This window comes from Ursus arctos, unplaced genomic scaffold (genome assembly GCF_023065955.2).
Source record: "Ursus arctos isolate Adak ecotype North America unplaced genomic scaffold, UrsArc2.0 scaffold_12, whole genome shotgun sequence".
NCBI classification, from domain to species: Eukaryota; Metazoa; Chordata; class Mammalia; order Carnivora; family Ursidae; genus Ursus; species Ursus arctos.
In genome coordinates, this window is record NW_026622786.1 from 70,280,569 (window position 1) to 70,296,566 (window position 15,998).

Below are 15,998 nucleotides of genomic sequence, written 5' to 3' on the forward strand. Positions count from 1 at the left end.
CATCCCAGGAGTCAAAGGCAGACACTCAATCCACTGAGCCACCCAGATGTCCCTCCAGCTTAGTTTCTTAGAAGGAGAGTCCTCTGAGTGATTTCTGGCTAGTGGGGAAGTACCACATAAGACTGGGAACCAGAGGGTGCCTGGCTCGCTCAATCGGTTAAGCGTCTGCCTTTGGCTCAGGTCATGATCCCGGAGTCCGGGGATGGAGCCCCGAGTCAGGCTCCCAGCTCTGAGGAGAGTCTGCTTCTCCCTCTGCCCCTCTCCCCTGCTCGTGTGCATGCTCTCTCTCCCTCAAAAATAAAAATAAATAAAATCTTAAAAAAAAAAAAAAAAAGACTGGGAACCAGCCAGCTCTGGACCCAGGCGGATCATAGCCCATGTTCAAGTACCATGTGCTGCTTCGAAGCCCAGAAAGTGACTGGCATTTTCTGAATAACTTGCCAATCAGACCGAACCAGCATCTACCATCTGCCAAGGCTCTCCAGGATACCCACCAGGGTCCTCTGTGACTGGGAGAAGACTGCTGAGAGCTAGCGGTCTAGTTCTCGCGGTCAGCGTCTGTAAAGCGTGAGCAGGAACACCCCGGCTGCCCCCTACCTTCATACTGGACTTCCAGGTGCATGGTGCGAAGCACCTTCAGCACACACTCCACGATGCTGGGGTGGGTGGTTCCAACGATCGCCTGACAGGACAGACAACAGGACGAGGGGGTTACTCCTAAGATCTAGTACGCCTGGAAGAAATGAAAAGCAGGCTTGCCAACAGCTAGGCAGCCTGGCCGAATGGGGGGAGGGAGGGTAGAGGGGAGTCACCGGGCCTTGGCCGCTGCATGTGCAAGTACATTTCTTCCCCAGAGGAGGGCCAGAGATGGCAGCCAAGGACCCGACGGACAGTCTGCTGAGCTTGCCACGGACCCCTCTAGCTCAGGAGGCATTCGGTTGGGGTGAGCCGGCCACCAGCTAGAGGTGCGGGCACAAGCCGGCTAGCCTGCTGGGGGGAGGGTGGGCACCGACTGGGGAGACTTGAACCCATCCAGGATCCTAAATCTTCTCTCCCTCAGGGACCTCGCCTGAGTGGGGAACCCGTCTTTTCTGCCTCTTCGGTCTTCACGCGTGCACCGGTTCCTGCCCCTCAGCGTGCGACGTCCTCAGGCCCGCCCACTTTGCTCACAACTGTCCTTCGCTGGATCTTCTCTTGCTATTGCTCTTTTGCTCCCTCTACACCTAAGCCTCCCAGGGGCCCAGGGGAAACCACTTCCACCTCCGTGCATTTTGCTGCTGCAATTTAACTTCTCCTGCCACGGGACCAACATTCACCCAAACTTTTCACGCGGGGCCCATCTTTCTGCTCCACCTACACTTAGCCTCTCCGTGGTATTTGACCCAGCTGGTCATGTTCTCCTTGTTGAAACTCTTTTCCCTACACTTTCACAGCCCTGGTTTTTTGTTTTTGTTTTTCTTTTTTCTCCTGTTTTGCTTCCATTGCTCTTTTTCAAAGAGGCAGAGTGGCATATGGAAAGACGAAGGACTTTGGGGTTAGGGAGAGATTTAAATGCCTGCTCAATACATACCTCTTCCTTAGCGTGTGGCCTTGAGGAAGTCCCCGAATACCCCTCAAGGCTCAGTTACCTCATCTTTAAAATGTCTGCCTCCACCCGCTATTGCGAAGACTAGAAGACATCGTGGAAGTAAGCCCGTGGCACAGTGCCTCGCAGGTAGGAGGCACTTAATAAATGGAAACTGGAAATAATAATGATAATCCAGCTGTTTGGAGGACCTTCTTGCTCAGCCCGTCTCTTAAATGCTGGCGATTCTCCTCTTGGTTCATTTTGCCTGACTGACCTCACTCACTTCTGCTGTTTTCAGTGATCACTTCTCTGCTCAGGAAACCCAACTGCCATCCTCATCTTGGGTCTCCTTCCGAGGCTTCAGACTTTTATTTTCTACTGTGCGGTGGGCGTTTCTACTAGATATCCTCAACGATAATTCCTCAACTGCGCTAGGAATCGGAATCACTTGGGGAGCTTAAAAAGAAAAAGCATTACCAAAGGCCACCTGAAAGCTCTCAGAATCTATGGGAGGGAGGCCCAGTATTTGCGGGTTTTTTGTTTTTGTTTTTTTGTTTTTTGTTTTTTTAACACAAATGACCTATTTATACCTTCTGCAGCCGGCTGGGCCTGCTCCTTAGATGGCACTTGGGGAACACACCAAGGCTCATCGAGTCAAAACCTAACTCCTGCCAAATCCAATCGGTTTTTTCCTGCTCTCTCCTGGTGGCACACGACTCAGCCTGCTGCTAAGTCCAAAGCTTGCTGTCATTTTTGACTGCTTTTCCTTTACTGCCCATGTCCCACGCGCTCCGCCTCAGAAATGTCTGTCTGACCCAGTTGCCTCTGTTCTCACGGCCATGGGGCAGGCCTCACCATCCCTTTGACCTCCTGTCTCCCAGCCTCCGCCCAGCGTGGAGCTGTTTTGAGAGCTTTTGCTAATTTATCTGCAGACCACTCTTGGACCCTCTCTTCCCTCCTTACTAGCACGGTGTCTTCATGTGGCTGCCATGTCCCAGATCGATTCCACTCACATTCCAGGGCACTGAGGGGAAGGCAGAAGCCAGGAAGAGAGAAGGAGCTTTCCCAAGCCCTCCTGTACTGTCTACAAATGCACCGTGATCCCTTCCCTACCAAACTGACTCCTGTAAGCTTTTCTACAGCCCTTCATCACCCTTGTTGCTTGTCTCAACCACTTTTAAGTCTGCCAACATCTTTCTGATCCTTGAGTAAACAGGACAAATCACTCTGCGGGGAGACATGAACTCTTTGCCCCGCCTTGGCCTTCTGGAAGTAACGCTGATTGAATAGCAGACACGCGGTGGGCAGCTGAGCTCTGTTTCTCATGCCTGCTTGCAGTGCAACCATGGGAGGTAATTTGAAGGTTAGCGTGTTGAATCAGAACCACAGGAGCACGCAGCCCGGGCTCACCTGCGCAGTCCTGAGAGTCTGCAAGGACAGCTGCTGAGCTTTCGGGGACGCACAGGGCAGTAAAGCTATTAGACCTTTGTATACTTGATTCTGGTACTTGGGATTTCCGTGGAGCAAAGAATCCAACAGAGCCTGCACTTCTTCCTGGGTCTCTTCGGATTTAGACTTTGCCAAAAATTCTGCTACGGATCGTACACCTGAGCAAAGAAGAGAAAAATGCTCAGTTAGAAGGGGATTATGAAAACGATCCTCACTCAAGATGACATAATACGGGCGGGGGACGACTGAGATGTGCACCAGGCCCGTTCAAGTGAAACAGAATCCAGGCTCAGACCTCACGTTGCCTCACTGTCTTGTTTGCTTTATGGCTCTGTGGCCGGAGGATCTGGTTACAACACAGACACGTCAGCTTGTCAGAATCTGTTCTAAAGTTTAAAATGACTCTGCAGGGGCGCCTGGGTGGCACAGGGGTTAAGCGTCTGCCTTCGGCTCAGGGCGTGATCCTGGCGTTATGGGATCGAGCCCCATATCAGGCTCCTCTGCTATGAGCCTGCTTCTTCCTCTCCCACTCCCCCTGCTTGTGTTCCCTCTCTCGCTGGCTGTCTCTCTCTGTCAAATAAATAAATAAAATCTTTAAAAAAAAATAAAATGACTCTGCAAAATGCACAATTAAACACGCGTTTGGGATTGCTATACGATCATTAACACGTGTGCAGCGTTCAGCACTTTACTGAACATTCTGACGAATGCTGCCTCATTTAATCCCAGAGACTATACTGAGAGGGGGGTGTTAGTCCCATTTTATGGATATATACACTGAGGCTCAGCGAGGCCACGGGGAGACATAGAGGAGAACCATGATGAAAAGTGTAGCGAGGGAAGTGCTTTGAAAAAGGGATGCGTGGGGGATGGTATCTTCCCCACCCACCTTGATCAGAGCAGTTGATGGAACATACGGAAATTACAGGGTTATTTACCCTTCGCACCACACTGTAAGCTCTTTGAGGACAAGGACTGCATTTTATTCATCTTTGTATCCCAGCCCTACACACACACATATATATACTCATATATATGTATGTATGTATATATACATATATATACCTAGCACATATTCAAAGAATGACAATGATTTTATTTCCATTTTATTTCTAGAGTTATTCATAACTCACTTAATTTCACAAAGGATTTTAGGCAATGGCTTAATAAATCTTTGTTGAATGGATGCATGAAAGAGGATATATTTAAAATGGAGAAGTATTTCCAAAACCACCATGGAAAGATTGGAGCAAATGATCAATCAAGAAAATCATAAATCTGACTCTCGTGGTGGTGTTACGGACAGGAGCTAATTGCCTCCACTGTACAAAGTGCTTCTGTGCAACATTTTCCTAGAGCGGTGCTGGGCACCGCTACCATTTCACCCAGGCCCCTGGGGAGACATGGAATTGCCACCCCCGTCATAATACAGTACCCACCATAGCTTTCACAGATGAGCTCCTTGTACTTCCTGCCAGAGTTTGCAATAACCTGAAGTAGCCTGATGGATTCCTTCTTGTCCTCCTCCTTGATCTTCTCCAGCCCAAGTATTTCCAAGAGTGTTAGGACGCCTCCAACTTCAAGAAATTCTATAAGGTACCGGTTACTGTCCAGGAGAATACAAGAGTAGAAATAAGACACTTGTCATGTTCCTTGGCACTCACCTTTCTAAGGGACCTCAAGGTCCTTTCTTTACGTACTTTGCCCTCCTATCATCGGCAAAGTGACACAATAATTTGGAAGTTCTTCCTTCTAGCAGCAAACGCAAAAGTTAAATACATTGGGCGTTTCTTGTGTTTGGTTTTCCAGAATCTGTTCCTCTTCTTCTTGAAATAGCACCTCAACTATCCCTTGGGGAATCACCCCTCTGCCATTCATGGGCCATGTGGTTTGGGCAGGGTGAGCGGGTTACAGGGCATGCATCATTCCAACTGCAGTAATTGGTTGGGACCAGTCATGTGACCTCAGTTGGTCCAATGAGGCTCAACCCCTGGGACTTTCTTGGGAACCCCTGGCAAAGATATGCTCTCTTTCGGGGGTGGCTGAATAAGCAGGACGTATGTCTGGAGCTTCTGAGGGCCATAGCACATGGAGGCCTATGAATACAGAGGGGAACAGAGCTGAGAAACGGAGAAAAAGGAAGAGGGAGAGACCAAGTGCTGATGACATTTTTTGAGCCCCTGCATCTAGCCAGGTTTAAAATACGGATTTCTACCCACGTGGTAGAATGTGGTGGTCCGATGTGGTGTGAATGCCAAGAACACCAGGAGCCCCATATGCAACTGACACCCCAGAGTCTCTCTAGAAATAGAACTTACCTGCTCACAGCTGACAAGAAGATACCAATAGACTTTAGAAGCTTATCTAAACAGGAGCCAGTCATGTAGCTGTATGACAAGTTAAAGAGTGAATTTCGGGGTAGTTTTCCACACAGAAACCAGATCCTGTGTCGATTCCTGGTACCATCTATGGCCCAGGATGACCAACAGTTGAATTGTGCCCTTTATCTGAGAGGGGCCACTGGGTTGAAGGGGAAGAGGCGATAAACACGCAGTGGGGGGGGGGGGGGCGTAGGGTGGGCAGTGCTAGCAGGCATGTTCCCAGTTCCCCAGGAAGCGTTTCCGCGGTCTGACAGGCCCCCCTAGAGAGCAAGGAGCTCTGATGAATAAAAGGTGCATGGAGAAAGCATAGTCAATTTTCCAAGCCTCTCTACGCCATGACCATTGCACCCTCGGGTCTCAGCACAGTTCATTACTTTATGCCTCATTTTTAGACTTCTCTAAAAATAATCGGCTTCATCATTAATTCTCAATTTTGTACTTGCTCAAAGCTTTACACTGGAGGTCACTATCTTTATGAAGAATTGCGTGCCTCCCTAATAAGAACAACGGGAGATGGTGGAAAAATTAAACTCTGATTTAAAACAACCTCAGTATTTAGTGTTATTTTTTAATGTGAGCCTTGCACAAAGCTTCATTGTAATAAAGCATCCAGAGCACGCATCAGCTCAGATACAAGGTATGAAATCAACCCACAACAGAAAAGGAACCAGTCAACAATTACTAGGCTCATAACACATCACAGGCTCTTAGAACACTTAAGAAATTAGCTGAAATTATTGCAGCTCATGGAGGATGACTGAGAGCTTCCAAGACTGATAAAGGCTAATGTAATGGGTTGGAGGTAATGGTGCTTTGTTGGGGGGGAGGGCGCGTGAGGCAAATTATCTCTGCTGCACCCTGGTTCCCAGGGTGCCAATAGAAGTGGAGACAGATTGGCTCATTAGGAAAGGCTCTTTACTGCAAAAATAGTGTTTGCTCTGGAGCCAGGCTCCCCTGCCTGTTGCCGCTACAGCTGGAGGCCAGGTTATCCGCTCACAGGGTAGTCTCGGTATTTTACCTACGTTGTCCTCCACCCGGCTCCCTGCGAGCCCCAGTCCCCGTTCCCGCCTCCCTGCCTTCTCCCTCTTTTCCTCAGTTGCCAGCTGGGCTCACCAACTTTCATCACCTCTTTTTCCTGTCTCGGGCTAGTCTTGCTTTCACAGTCACTCATTACACATATTTCTGGTCCATTATTTCCGGCAATTAGTTCCGGAAGTTTGCCACAGTATCAGCAGGCGCTGCCTAGTACTAAGCATTTATCGTGTGCCAGGCACTGTGCTGCTCTGCTGGCCTTGTCTCATTTACTCCTCACTGCAGCCTGAGGTGGCTGCTGGTAAGATGTCCATTTACTTCCTGAGCACACAGTCTCAGACAGGTTAATGACCTGTCCAGGTCGCAAAGTGAACTGATGGAACTGGGATTGGAACCTAGCGGTCTAGCTCAGCGTCTGAGTTCTTCCTGTCAGGCTTTCCTGCCTGTGGACAGATGGAGGCTGTGGGGCTGTGTATGCAGATTATCTCCTGGGATGGTGTTGGAGGTGGAACTGTGGGTCTGCCCCCTCCCTGGGGAGGGAGGCAGTGAAGGAGAATGGATGGCATATGGGCTTTGGGACAGACAAGACCCATTTGAAGCCTTATCTCTGCCAGTCACTAGTAAATTACTCAACCTTTTCAAAGCCCATCTCTCTTATCTATAAAATGGGATAATGCCAATCACCTATTAGGCTTGGCGTTAGGATCAATGAGATAATATTTGTACATCACACAGCTCAGTGCCTAGAGCATAAAAAGACTCAATAAATGGTAATAGTACTTTTGTCATTATAATACACAAATCCTTAGTTTTTAGTGGCCTCTTCTGGAAGTTCAAGGTTAAAAAAGGGGTTTGAGGCTAATGGGAGATTAGGTCGTAGTTGATTTTGCAAAAACATGATGATGTTATGTTGATTTGTTTTCCTTCCAAATCCACCATAACTAGAGGGCTTCGGAGGGGGTGTGGGGTCACTGAGTTAACACACTACCTCACTTCAGCTGGTCTCTTTTCTCTGTTGTCACAGAAAGTTAGGAAACTATGCATAATGTCAGGTGTAGGCACTGAACATACAACTTTGTGTTGAAAGCATGGTTCTGTCAGTCATTTAGAAAGCGCGCCGTGTCTCGTAAACACTGGGCATTCTGACTGGCACTTGGGAGATGGGGAAGAATGATACGATGCCGAGGGTAGCAGGTGCAATGACTAAGAAGAGAACACGACCACTTAAGGGGTAGGGAGGAAAGATCCTGCAACAGAGACTGAGAACTGGCCACGGGAGAAGGTGGGGGACAGGACAGCACAGGAGGGGGCAGGGGTCAAGCAGGACCAGGGCTAGGGGGAGGTGTGTGAGGCATGGGCTTCAGTTGTGAAATTTCAGGGGGCATCAAACAACTCAGTGATCAGATAATGTTCCATAGCACGATTTTTAAAAAAATCAAAATTAATACCAAAAAAATCCATGATGAATAAGATATTAAAGTTTTCAGTGACGATGGGATGTGAACCTGTGCTTGCACAACCCTGACTCACTCACCTCCTCCCGAGGTCACATGGGAAATGCTGCCAAGGAAGATGAGGAGGGAAAAAGGTGGTCTACATTTGGTGACCAAGAGGTTGCTGATAACCGTGGTGAGGTTAGTGTCATAGGTTGTGAGGTGGAGGCCAAATTATAGGCGCTGATGTTTCTCAAAGTACCATCTTTGGACCACAGGCATCAGAGTCCCCCAGCAGGGTGCTTATTAGAAACAAAGAGGCCAGGGAGCCTCCCTCAATCTACTAAATCAGAACAGCTGGGTGGGGGTGGGGAGCAGGCTGGTAATCTGCAATTTAAACCTCTTTTATGCACACTAATGTCTGAGGACAGTGGGGTCAACCTAGAGACATAATCAGTGGTATTCCCCTTGACCTGTTCTAGGCCTGAGTCTGATTAGAAACTTTATCAAGGACTCAACTGTAAGAAAAAGAGAGCTGTGGTTACCTAAGCCTTTACTTCTGCCCAGCCACAGACTCTGGTTCATTCATTCCTTCACTGACCAAACATGTAGTACATACTGCTTATGTGAACAGGCATGGTCCTGGGCATTCGGAATGCAGAGATGAGGAGAACAGATGTGATTCCCGCCCTCACAGATCCTATAATCCAGTGGGGAAGAGAGATCTATTTTTTTAAAGTTTTTTTTTTTTTTTAAGATCTTATTTATTTATTTGACAGAGAGAGAGAGCTCAAGCAGGGGGAGCGGCAGGTAGAGGGAGAGGGAGAAGAAGACTTCCTGCTGAGCAAGGAGCCCGATGCGGGGCTTGATGCCAGCACCCTGAGATCATGACCTGAGTCAAAAGCAGACATGGTTGACTGAGACACCCAGGTGCTCCTAAAGATTTATTTATTTATTTGACAGAGAGAGAAAGAGAGAGAGGTGGGGGGAGGGGGAGAGGGAGAGAAAAACTTTAAGCAGACCGTGCTGAGCGTGGAGCCGGATGTGGGACTCCATCTCATGACCCTGAGATCACAACCTGAGCCTAAACCAAGAGTCAGACGATTAACCAACTGCACCATCCAGGTGCCCGAGATATTTTTTAAAAAGATTTATTTATTTGGGAGAGAGAGAGAGAGAGTGCGTGCGTGCGCAAGAGCACGGGGGGGGGGGGGGGAGTGGGGGGAGGGGCAGGGGGAGAGGGAGAGAAAATCCCAAGCAGACTCCTGCTGAGTGCGTGAACCTGACACGGGGCTCAATCTCAGAACCCTGAGATCATGACCTGAGCTGAAATTAAGAGTCGGACACTTAATCGACTGAGCCACCCATGTGCCCCGATATTAAGCAGGTACAAACGATACAATGTTATAGTGATTTAGACAGAGGAGCTGCCATGAGCAGCTGTAAGAGGAGAACCTAGGCTAGTCTAGGGCTCAGAAAAGGGTTTCCTGAGAAAGGGATGTTTAGACTGAGATCCGAATGATGGAGTAAGAATTAGTCAAATAAGGAATAGGTTTAGAGGAGAGGAGAGGGTTCAGGCAAGGAGAAAAATATATAATAAAAGGATCTGAGGGGCGCCTGGCTGGCTTAGTCAGTGGAGCACGTGACTCTTGATCTCAGGGTTGTGAGTTCGAGCCCCCATTGGGTATAGAGATTAATAAAAAATAAAATCTTAAAAAAAAAGGAAGGATCTGAGATGATCACGGAATGCTGTGGGCACACAGAGCAGGAATAACCCAAACTATCAAATCTGTCTTCAACCCAAATCTGTGTCTAGGACTCCTGAGAACGGGCACCTCAAACACAACATGTCCCAAACCAGACTTATCTACCCCAACTGCTCTTCTTGTATTCTCTTCCCACATAATGGCACCCCATTCACCCAGTTTCCCAAGCCAGAAACGTGAGAGTCATCCTGTGGGGTGCAAGTGGAGATGGTAGTTGGATTAATAGATATAGACCTCAGATTCCAGAGAGAAATGTGAGAGCCCTTAACCTGGGAGTTGTGTGGACACCATGACGATGGATTAGGTCACTGAGGGAGAGGGATGAGGATGGAGTCCCAAGAAATAGCCACATTTCAGGGATAGCTGAAGAAAATGAGGAACAGACAGAAAGAAAGGAGAAAACCAAGAGAATTGGTATCACAAAAACCAAGGGAACTGTGGGCGGTTTTTTATTTTTGTGATGATCTGTGCTTTTTTTTCTTCTTCCTTTCCTTCCTTCCTTCCTTCCTTCCTTCCTTCCTTCCTTCCTTCCTTCCTTCCTTCCCTCTTACTGAAGTTTAATTGACATATAACATTATGTTAGTTTCAGGGAAGAGTTTTTTGAGAAGTGGTAATGGTTGACAAATGCCGTTGAGAGGTCATGTGTAATGACCAAGGATGTAGTCACTGGGTTTTGCAATTAGAACAACAGCGGTAACCTTGGCAAGACCTGCATCAGTGAAGGGGACAGAAGTTAGACTGCAGTGGGCAGAGGAGAAAAGGGAGGTGAAGAAGTGTAGACGGGGAAAGTCAATAACCTTTTCAAAAAGCTTCACCATAAAGGGCGGGAACTAGGTGGAATACTGCTTTGAGACAGGGATTTAATTTAATCTTTAAGGTAGAAGAGATTTGAGCATATGTAAATACCGATGAAAAAGCTGGTAAGGAGGCAAAAGGGAAGGCCATCAGAGAGAAAGAATAAAGTCCCCGAGGGCAGAGAGAGCATTAACCCCAGACAGAAGGAAGACCCACATCGAATCTGGTGGGAGCGGAAGAGGTTAGGGGTGAGAATGAGGATACGTGTATAGGCTGGGAAGACAGGAAGGGAGGGAGTTCTTGACTTTGCGGATGCTACTTGGATCGGCACATGTCCTGATCTACAATTTTAGGGAGAATCAAGAGAAGTCTCTCCTAGTAATCTTCGTTCCTTTTCTCCTTCGAAGATTGCCCAATTTATTTCTGTTCAGCAAGGATACATGAGTCTAAGCCAGGTGGTCAGGCGGGCCAGGAACAAGCTGGCCCCCTGGGAAAACTCCTGCTCTAGTTCAGGGGACGTCTTGCCTTGGTTGGTCTTGATGAAATTGTCGAGGATGTGACTCCTTGCGACTTTGCCAGCATTGTCCCAATCCTGTAAAAAACTCAAGAGCCGGCTAATTGCTGCCTGCTCCTTTATGGAAGTCATGGTCAGTCAGTCCTGAAGTCGGCTACAGAGGGAGGGAAAACAGACAGGTTACCAAAATATTCAGAACCATGCCAGTCCTATGGGTTACTCTAGGGGTTTTGCTTTTCCAGCAATCGGCTGGAGGCAGGGTGAGCCTCTGTCACCCATGTAGATGTTGTGACATCCAAAATACGCCTCTAGAAGAGATCATCTCCTACTTGAACGGGGAGGATTTGACTGTGCTGTAATGGCGTTAAGAATATCAAGGCGGTAGATGTCTACTTCGCGTTTAGGAGCTAACATTTTAGCTCCTTGGATCCCTGCTGGTGCCAACTAAAGGACCAGCTGAGATGAAGGTGCTTGCTAAAAACCTGGGTCCCTTTTGCCCCTCACTTCACACAGGGCCAGAGATTTGGGGGTCTTGAGAGACCCGGCCCTTCTCATACCAATCAGCTAAGGAAAAATGCTCCTTAACCTTGTAGCTTGGGCTTTTATACTAACTCTTTTAAAAACAACTGAAAAAAAAAAAGTTAGTAAGAAGAAAAAGTTTCCATTCCATAGTTGGATTAATGGGCTGTGGTTTGTAGGAGTCCGTGTCCTTGGGAGAGTGTTTTCAGTGGGGGAGGGAAGGTTTAAAATAAACCCGTTTTCCAAAAATAGTTGTGATTGAAAGTGTTATTATCCATAACAAATGTTAGTGCTGATGGGAGAGAGGCATGTGTGATTCTTTTGTCTAACAGACAAGTGAAAGTCATATTTCACATTATCATGGGGTTTTCTGTGATTTACAGAATATTTGTGAAACATTACTTGCAGGGGCCATGATTGATATGGAGAGGACAGCTTGTGTGTAGGGGAGATGTGTATTTCACGAAGACTGTTCAACATGAAATTTACAGTCCCATAAAGTGCTTCTACATCTTCGCCAGAGATCTAGTTAAAAGGACTTTACAGTCTGAAACATCCTAAAATTGATTCTAAATTAACGTTTCCTCACATGTATTTGAGATATTGATGGGGCCCAGCTATCAGAATTTTATTAGGAAGCAATAATCTGAGGCACACGGAGACAGACATACATACACGCCAACCTCCACTACTCCCCAGAGGACACTGGATATGCGCTCCCGGGAAGGGCGTCCACGTAGCCTCTGGGATGGAGACAACCACGAAACCCTGTCAGCCTTAACAGCCAGGTGAATGACTGTGGATCAACCTAGAGACAAAAATGACCAAAATCCCTCATAGGATCAGGCGTCAATCACGGTGAATGACATTAGAGCCCTAAGTCTGAGAATAAGTTTCAGAGGCTGAGGCCACCTTCCATAGTCAAACTGGCCTCAAGAAAATAGGGATGAGTGGCTGTTTTGGACCCAAGGGAGGAGGAGTTGAAACACCACTGTTTGCTTTATAAGGAAGGAAAGCACCCTGTGCCCACCCAGCTGTCCCCCAATTCTCCACCCCCCCCCCCGTCGTGGGTGGACCCTTTCTAGGATCAGAATTTAAAGTGCCATCAGAGATGCACCCAGCAATTCTAGGACATGGAGGGTGGGAAACTTGCAGCTGGGCATGCCCGTTAGGGCCTCTGACTTTTCCTTGGATCTTCCCTATCTTACTCTTTCCTTAACAGGAAAAGGAAACCACAGATGGCAGCTTTCCAAGTCACAGTCATGCAGCTGTGAACCAGCAACATGCAGGGCAGGCCCGTCACGTGGCACCGTGGGAGGTGCCGTGGGAGATGGGGAGATGAGGCGCTGCCTGGGCCTGGAGGAGCCCGGATCTTGTGGTACAGGGGAAGAGCATGAGATTTGGAGTCAGACTGGGAGCCAAGGAGAGAGGCCTCAGAAGAAACCAATCCTGCAACCCCTTGATCTCAGACACCTTGATCAGAACCTCCAGACCCTGAGACAACCAATTTCTGTTGGTTAAGCCCCCCCCAGCCTACCGCGCTTTGTAATGGCAGCCCCAGCAATCTCAGACATTACCCTTACTTGACTTAACCTGTTTTAGGCGGTATTTCTTACTCTGGCTCTTGAGGAATTAGCTTCTCAAACCAGGCTAACTTCCATTTTTTTCTCCCCTTATCCTCACAATGTAGTTTTCCACAATTTATAGTTAAATCGATAGGTAGTGTTTACATCATTGACCAGGTAGACACACACTGTTCACTCAAGCTGTAAACTACTATTACATTTTCTTTCCCTCACAGGTTGGTTTTACCTGGATTAATCATTGTTTCTTTTTTCAATTGTTTAGATTTCTGAGTACCTGGAGCTATTTTCTTCCAAATGTTCCAAACACATAGCAATTTTTCCAAATGCTCAGCCCCTAACTGATCAGTTCCATCTTTTCTCTGGCAACTTCTTTCCCACAGACCTCCGTCTTTCTGCTCCAGTTTGGACTGGTTGCTTGCTAAGCCTGGCACACAAATGTTGTCCTGGGATTTCCTTTTGCCAGTTCTCTCTGCTGACTGTCCCATTTCCTGGACCTAGCTTTTCCTCCTTTTTGGTTTGCTCTCGTTTTGTTGAAGCACATTCCTCAGTAGTTTCCTACGAAATGAAAATTACTTTTTGTATGTATCCTTGAAAGTCTGAAAGTATATTGACCTTGTGTTATATTGGTTGGATATATAATTCCACGTTAGAAATAAACTTTCCTCGGATTGAGCCTCCCCAGTGTTGCTGGTTGAGAAGTCTGACATCATTCTGATTTATGTGCCATGGACTGTGGCTTGTTTTTTCATTCTCGATGCTTTTAAACACTTTTCTGAAATTATAGGATGGTATGTCTTGTTCCAGGTCTTTTTTACTCAGTATTCTAGGTCCTTGGTGGGCTCTTTTGATCAGGTGCTATGTCCTTTGAGTTTCGGAAATTTCTTTATCAGGCAATAACTAGTCTTTTCATTGAAGGACACATAAATGTCAGCTAGTGAAGGACTTTTTCTTCCTCCTGGGGGTCTTCAGGACTTCTCTACCTCCTGGGGATGGGGTGTAGTGAGAGGGTGGGGGTGCTAGGTGCCTGGCATCTGGCATCCCGGGAATGGGGCTGAGGGAGGGGCTGGAGCTCCACAAAGCAGTATGTAGGCCTTCCCATCGTTACTCAGTTTTCCACCCTAGTTCTCATCCCTGCCCTTCAAACTATGCCTGAGGTCTCTGAGTATGAGGGCCTCCGGAATTCAATCTCCTTCCTCCCTACGCAGCATGAGAGTTTAGAGTGGGCACGTAGCTTTTGAGAAAGGAGCACTGGGGTGGGGGCAAAGTGCTCTGCATACAGACTTCAGCCAGTCCCCTGTGTTTAACCCCATACCTCATGTCTAACCTGTGCTAACTCGGGCCTCCAAGGCACTAAGCTTTTTAGAGGTTAAACTGGGTGAACTGACTTGCTTCTTGTTGGTAATCTCCCCTTGCTGGCACTTAGTTTGTAATTTCTTAGGATGTTTCAAGCCAGGTAACATTCCCCCACCTGCCTTCTACCTTCCAAATATTTGTCCAGCTTTCATCTGCTGTTGCCTCCTTCTCTGAACTTTTGTGACTTAATACCTTTCTGTATTTCTTTTTTTAAAAGATTTATTTATTTATTTTAGGGAGAGAGAGAGATCATGAGAGAGAGCATGAGTGGGGAGAGGGAGAAGCAGGCTCCCTGCAGCAGGAAGCCTGGCATACCCGTGCAGGGCTTGATCCCAGGATCCTGGGATCATGACCTGGGCCAAAGGCAGATGCTTAACCGACTGAGCCACCCAGATGCCCCTATATTTCTTTATTTTTTAAAGGTTTTATTTACTTTTTTAGAGGGGGGAGGGGCAGAGAGGGAGAGACAAACTTAAGCTCGACATGGGGATCCATCTCATGACCCTGAGATCACGACTTGAGCAGAAACCAAGAGTCGGAGGCTTAACTAACTGAGCCACCCAGGTGCCCTGCCTTTCCATATTTCTTCAGTGTTACGTCAGGAAGGTTTGGAGAGGTAGGGGAGAAAAGGACTAGAGTTATGTTTAATCAAGAGTCTCCAGCCACTTATTTACTTTTATCTCAACTTTTCTTCAAAATAAGACTTTTAAAAAATTTTTATTTATTTAAATTTAATTAATTAACATATATTGTATTATTAGTTTCAGAGGTAGAGTTCAGTGATTCATCAGTCTTATATAATACCCAGTGCTCATTACATCACGTGCCCTCCTTAATGCCCATCACCCAGTTACCCCATCTCCCCCTCCCCTCCAGCAACCCTCAGTTTGTTTCCTATGGTTAAAAGTCTCTTATGGTTTGTCTCCCTCTCCCATTTTATCTTGTTTTATTTTTCCTTCCCTTCCCCTATGCTCCTCTGTTTTGTTTTTTAAATTCTACACATGAGTGAAATCATATAATTGTCTTTCTCTGATTGACTTATTTCGCTTAGCATAATACCCTCTAGTTCCATCCATGTCCTTGCAAATGGCAAGATTTCATTTTTTTGATGGCTGAGTAATATTCCATTGTATATATCTACCCCATCTTCTTTACCCATTCATCTGTCAGTGGACATCTGGGCTCTTTCCATAGTTTGGCTATTGTGGACACTGCTGCTATAAGCATTGGGGTGCAGGTGCCCCTTTGGATCACTACATTTGTATCTTTGGGGTAAATACTTAGTAGTGCAATTGCTGGGTCATAAGGTAGCTTTATTTTTAACTTCTTGAGGAACCTCCACACTGTTTTCCAGAGTGGCTGTACCACCTTGCATTCCCACCAACAGTGTAAGAGAGTTCCCCTTTCTCCACATCCTTACCAACATCTGTTGTTTCCTGACTTGTTAATTTTAGCCATTCTGACCGACCAGTGCGAGGTGGTATCTCACTGTGGTTTTGATTTGTATTTCCCTGATGATAAGTGACGTTGAGCATTTTTTCATGTGTCTGTTAGCCATTTGTATGTCTTCCTTAGAGAAATGTCTGTTTATGTCTTCTGCCCA

The 15,998-nt window shown here is 47.0% G+C and overlaps 1 protein-coding gene across 1 annotated transcript in view; it reads right to left on the reverse strand.

Moving 5' to 3' along the window:
* ARMH1 (armadillo like helical domain containing 1) overlaps positions 1–11,081 on the reverse strand; it is a 33,324-nt gene extending 22,243 nt beyond the window's left edge. Inside the window, exons 1-5 of the mRNA XM_057310696.1 lie at positions 10,864–11,081; positions 5,335–5,403; positions 4,456–4,622; positions 2,978–3,174; positions 598–682 (exon numbers count right to left, since the gene is read on the reverse strand). Coding sequence (XP_057166679.1) covers positions 598–682; positions 2,978–3,174; positions 4,456–4,622; positions 5,335–5,403; positions 10,864–11,069 — 724 coding nt within the window. The 5' untranslated portion in view covers positions 11,070–11,081. The remainder of the gene's footprint in view (positions 1–597; positions 683–2,977; positions 3,175–4,455; positions 4,623–5,334; positions 5,404–10,863) is intronic.
* Between the last annotated feature and the right edge of the window lie 4,917 nt (positions 11,082–15,998).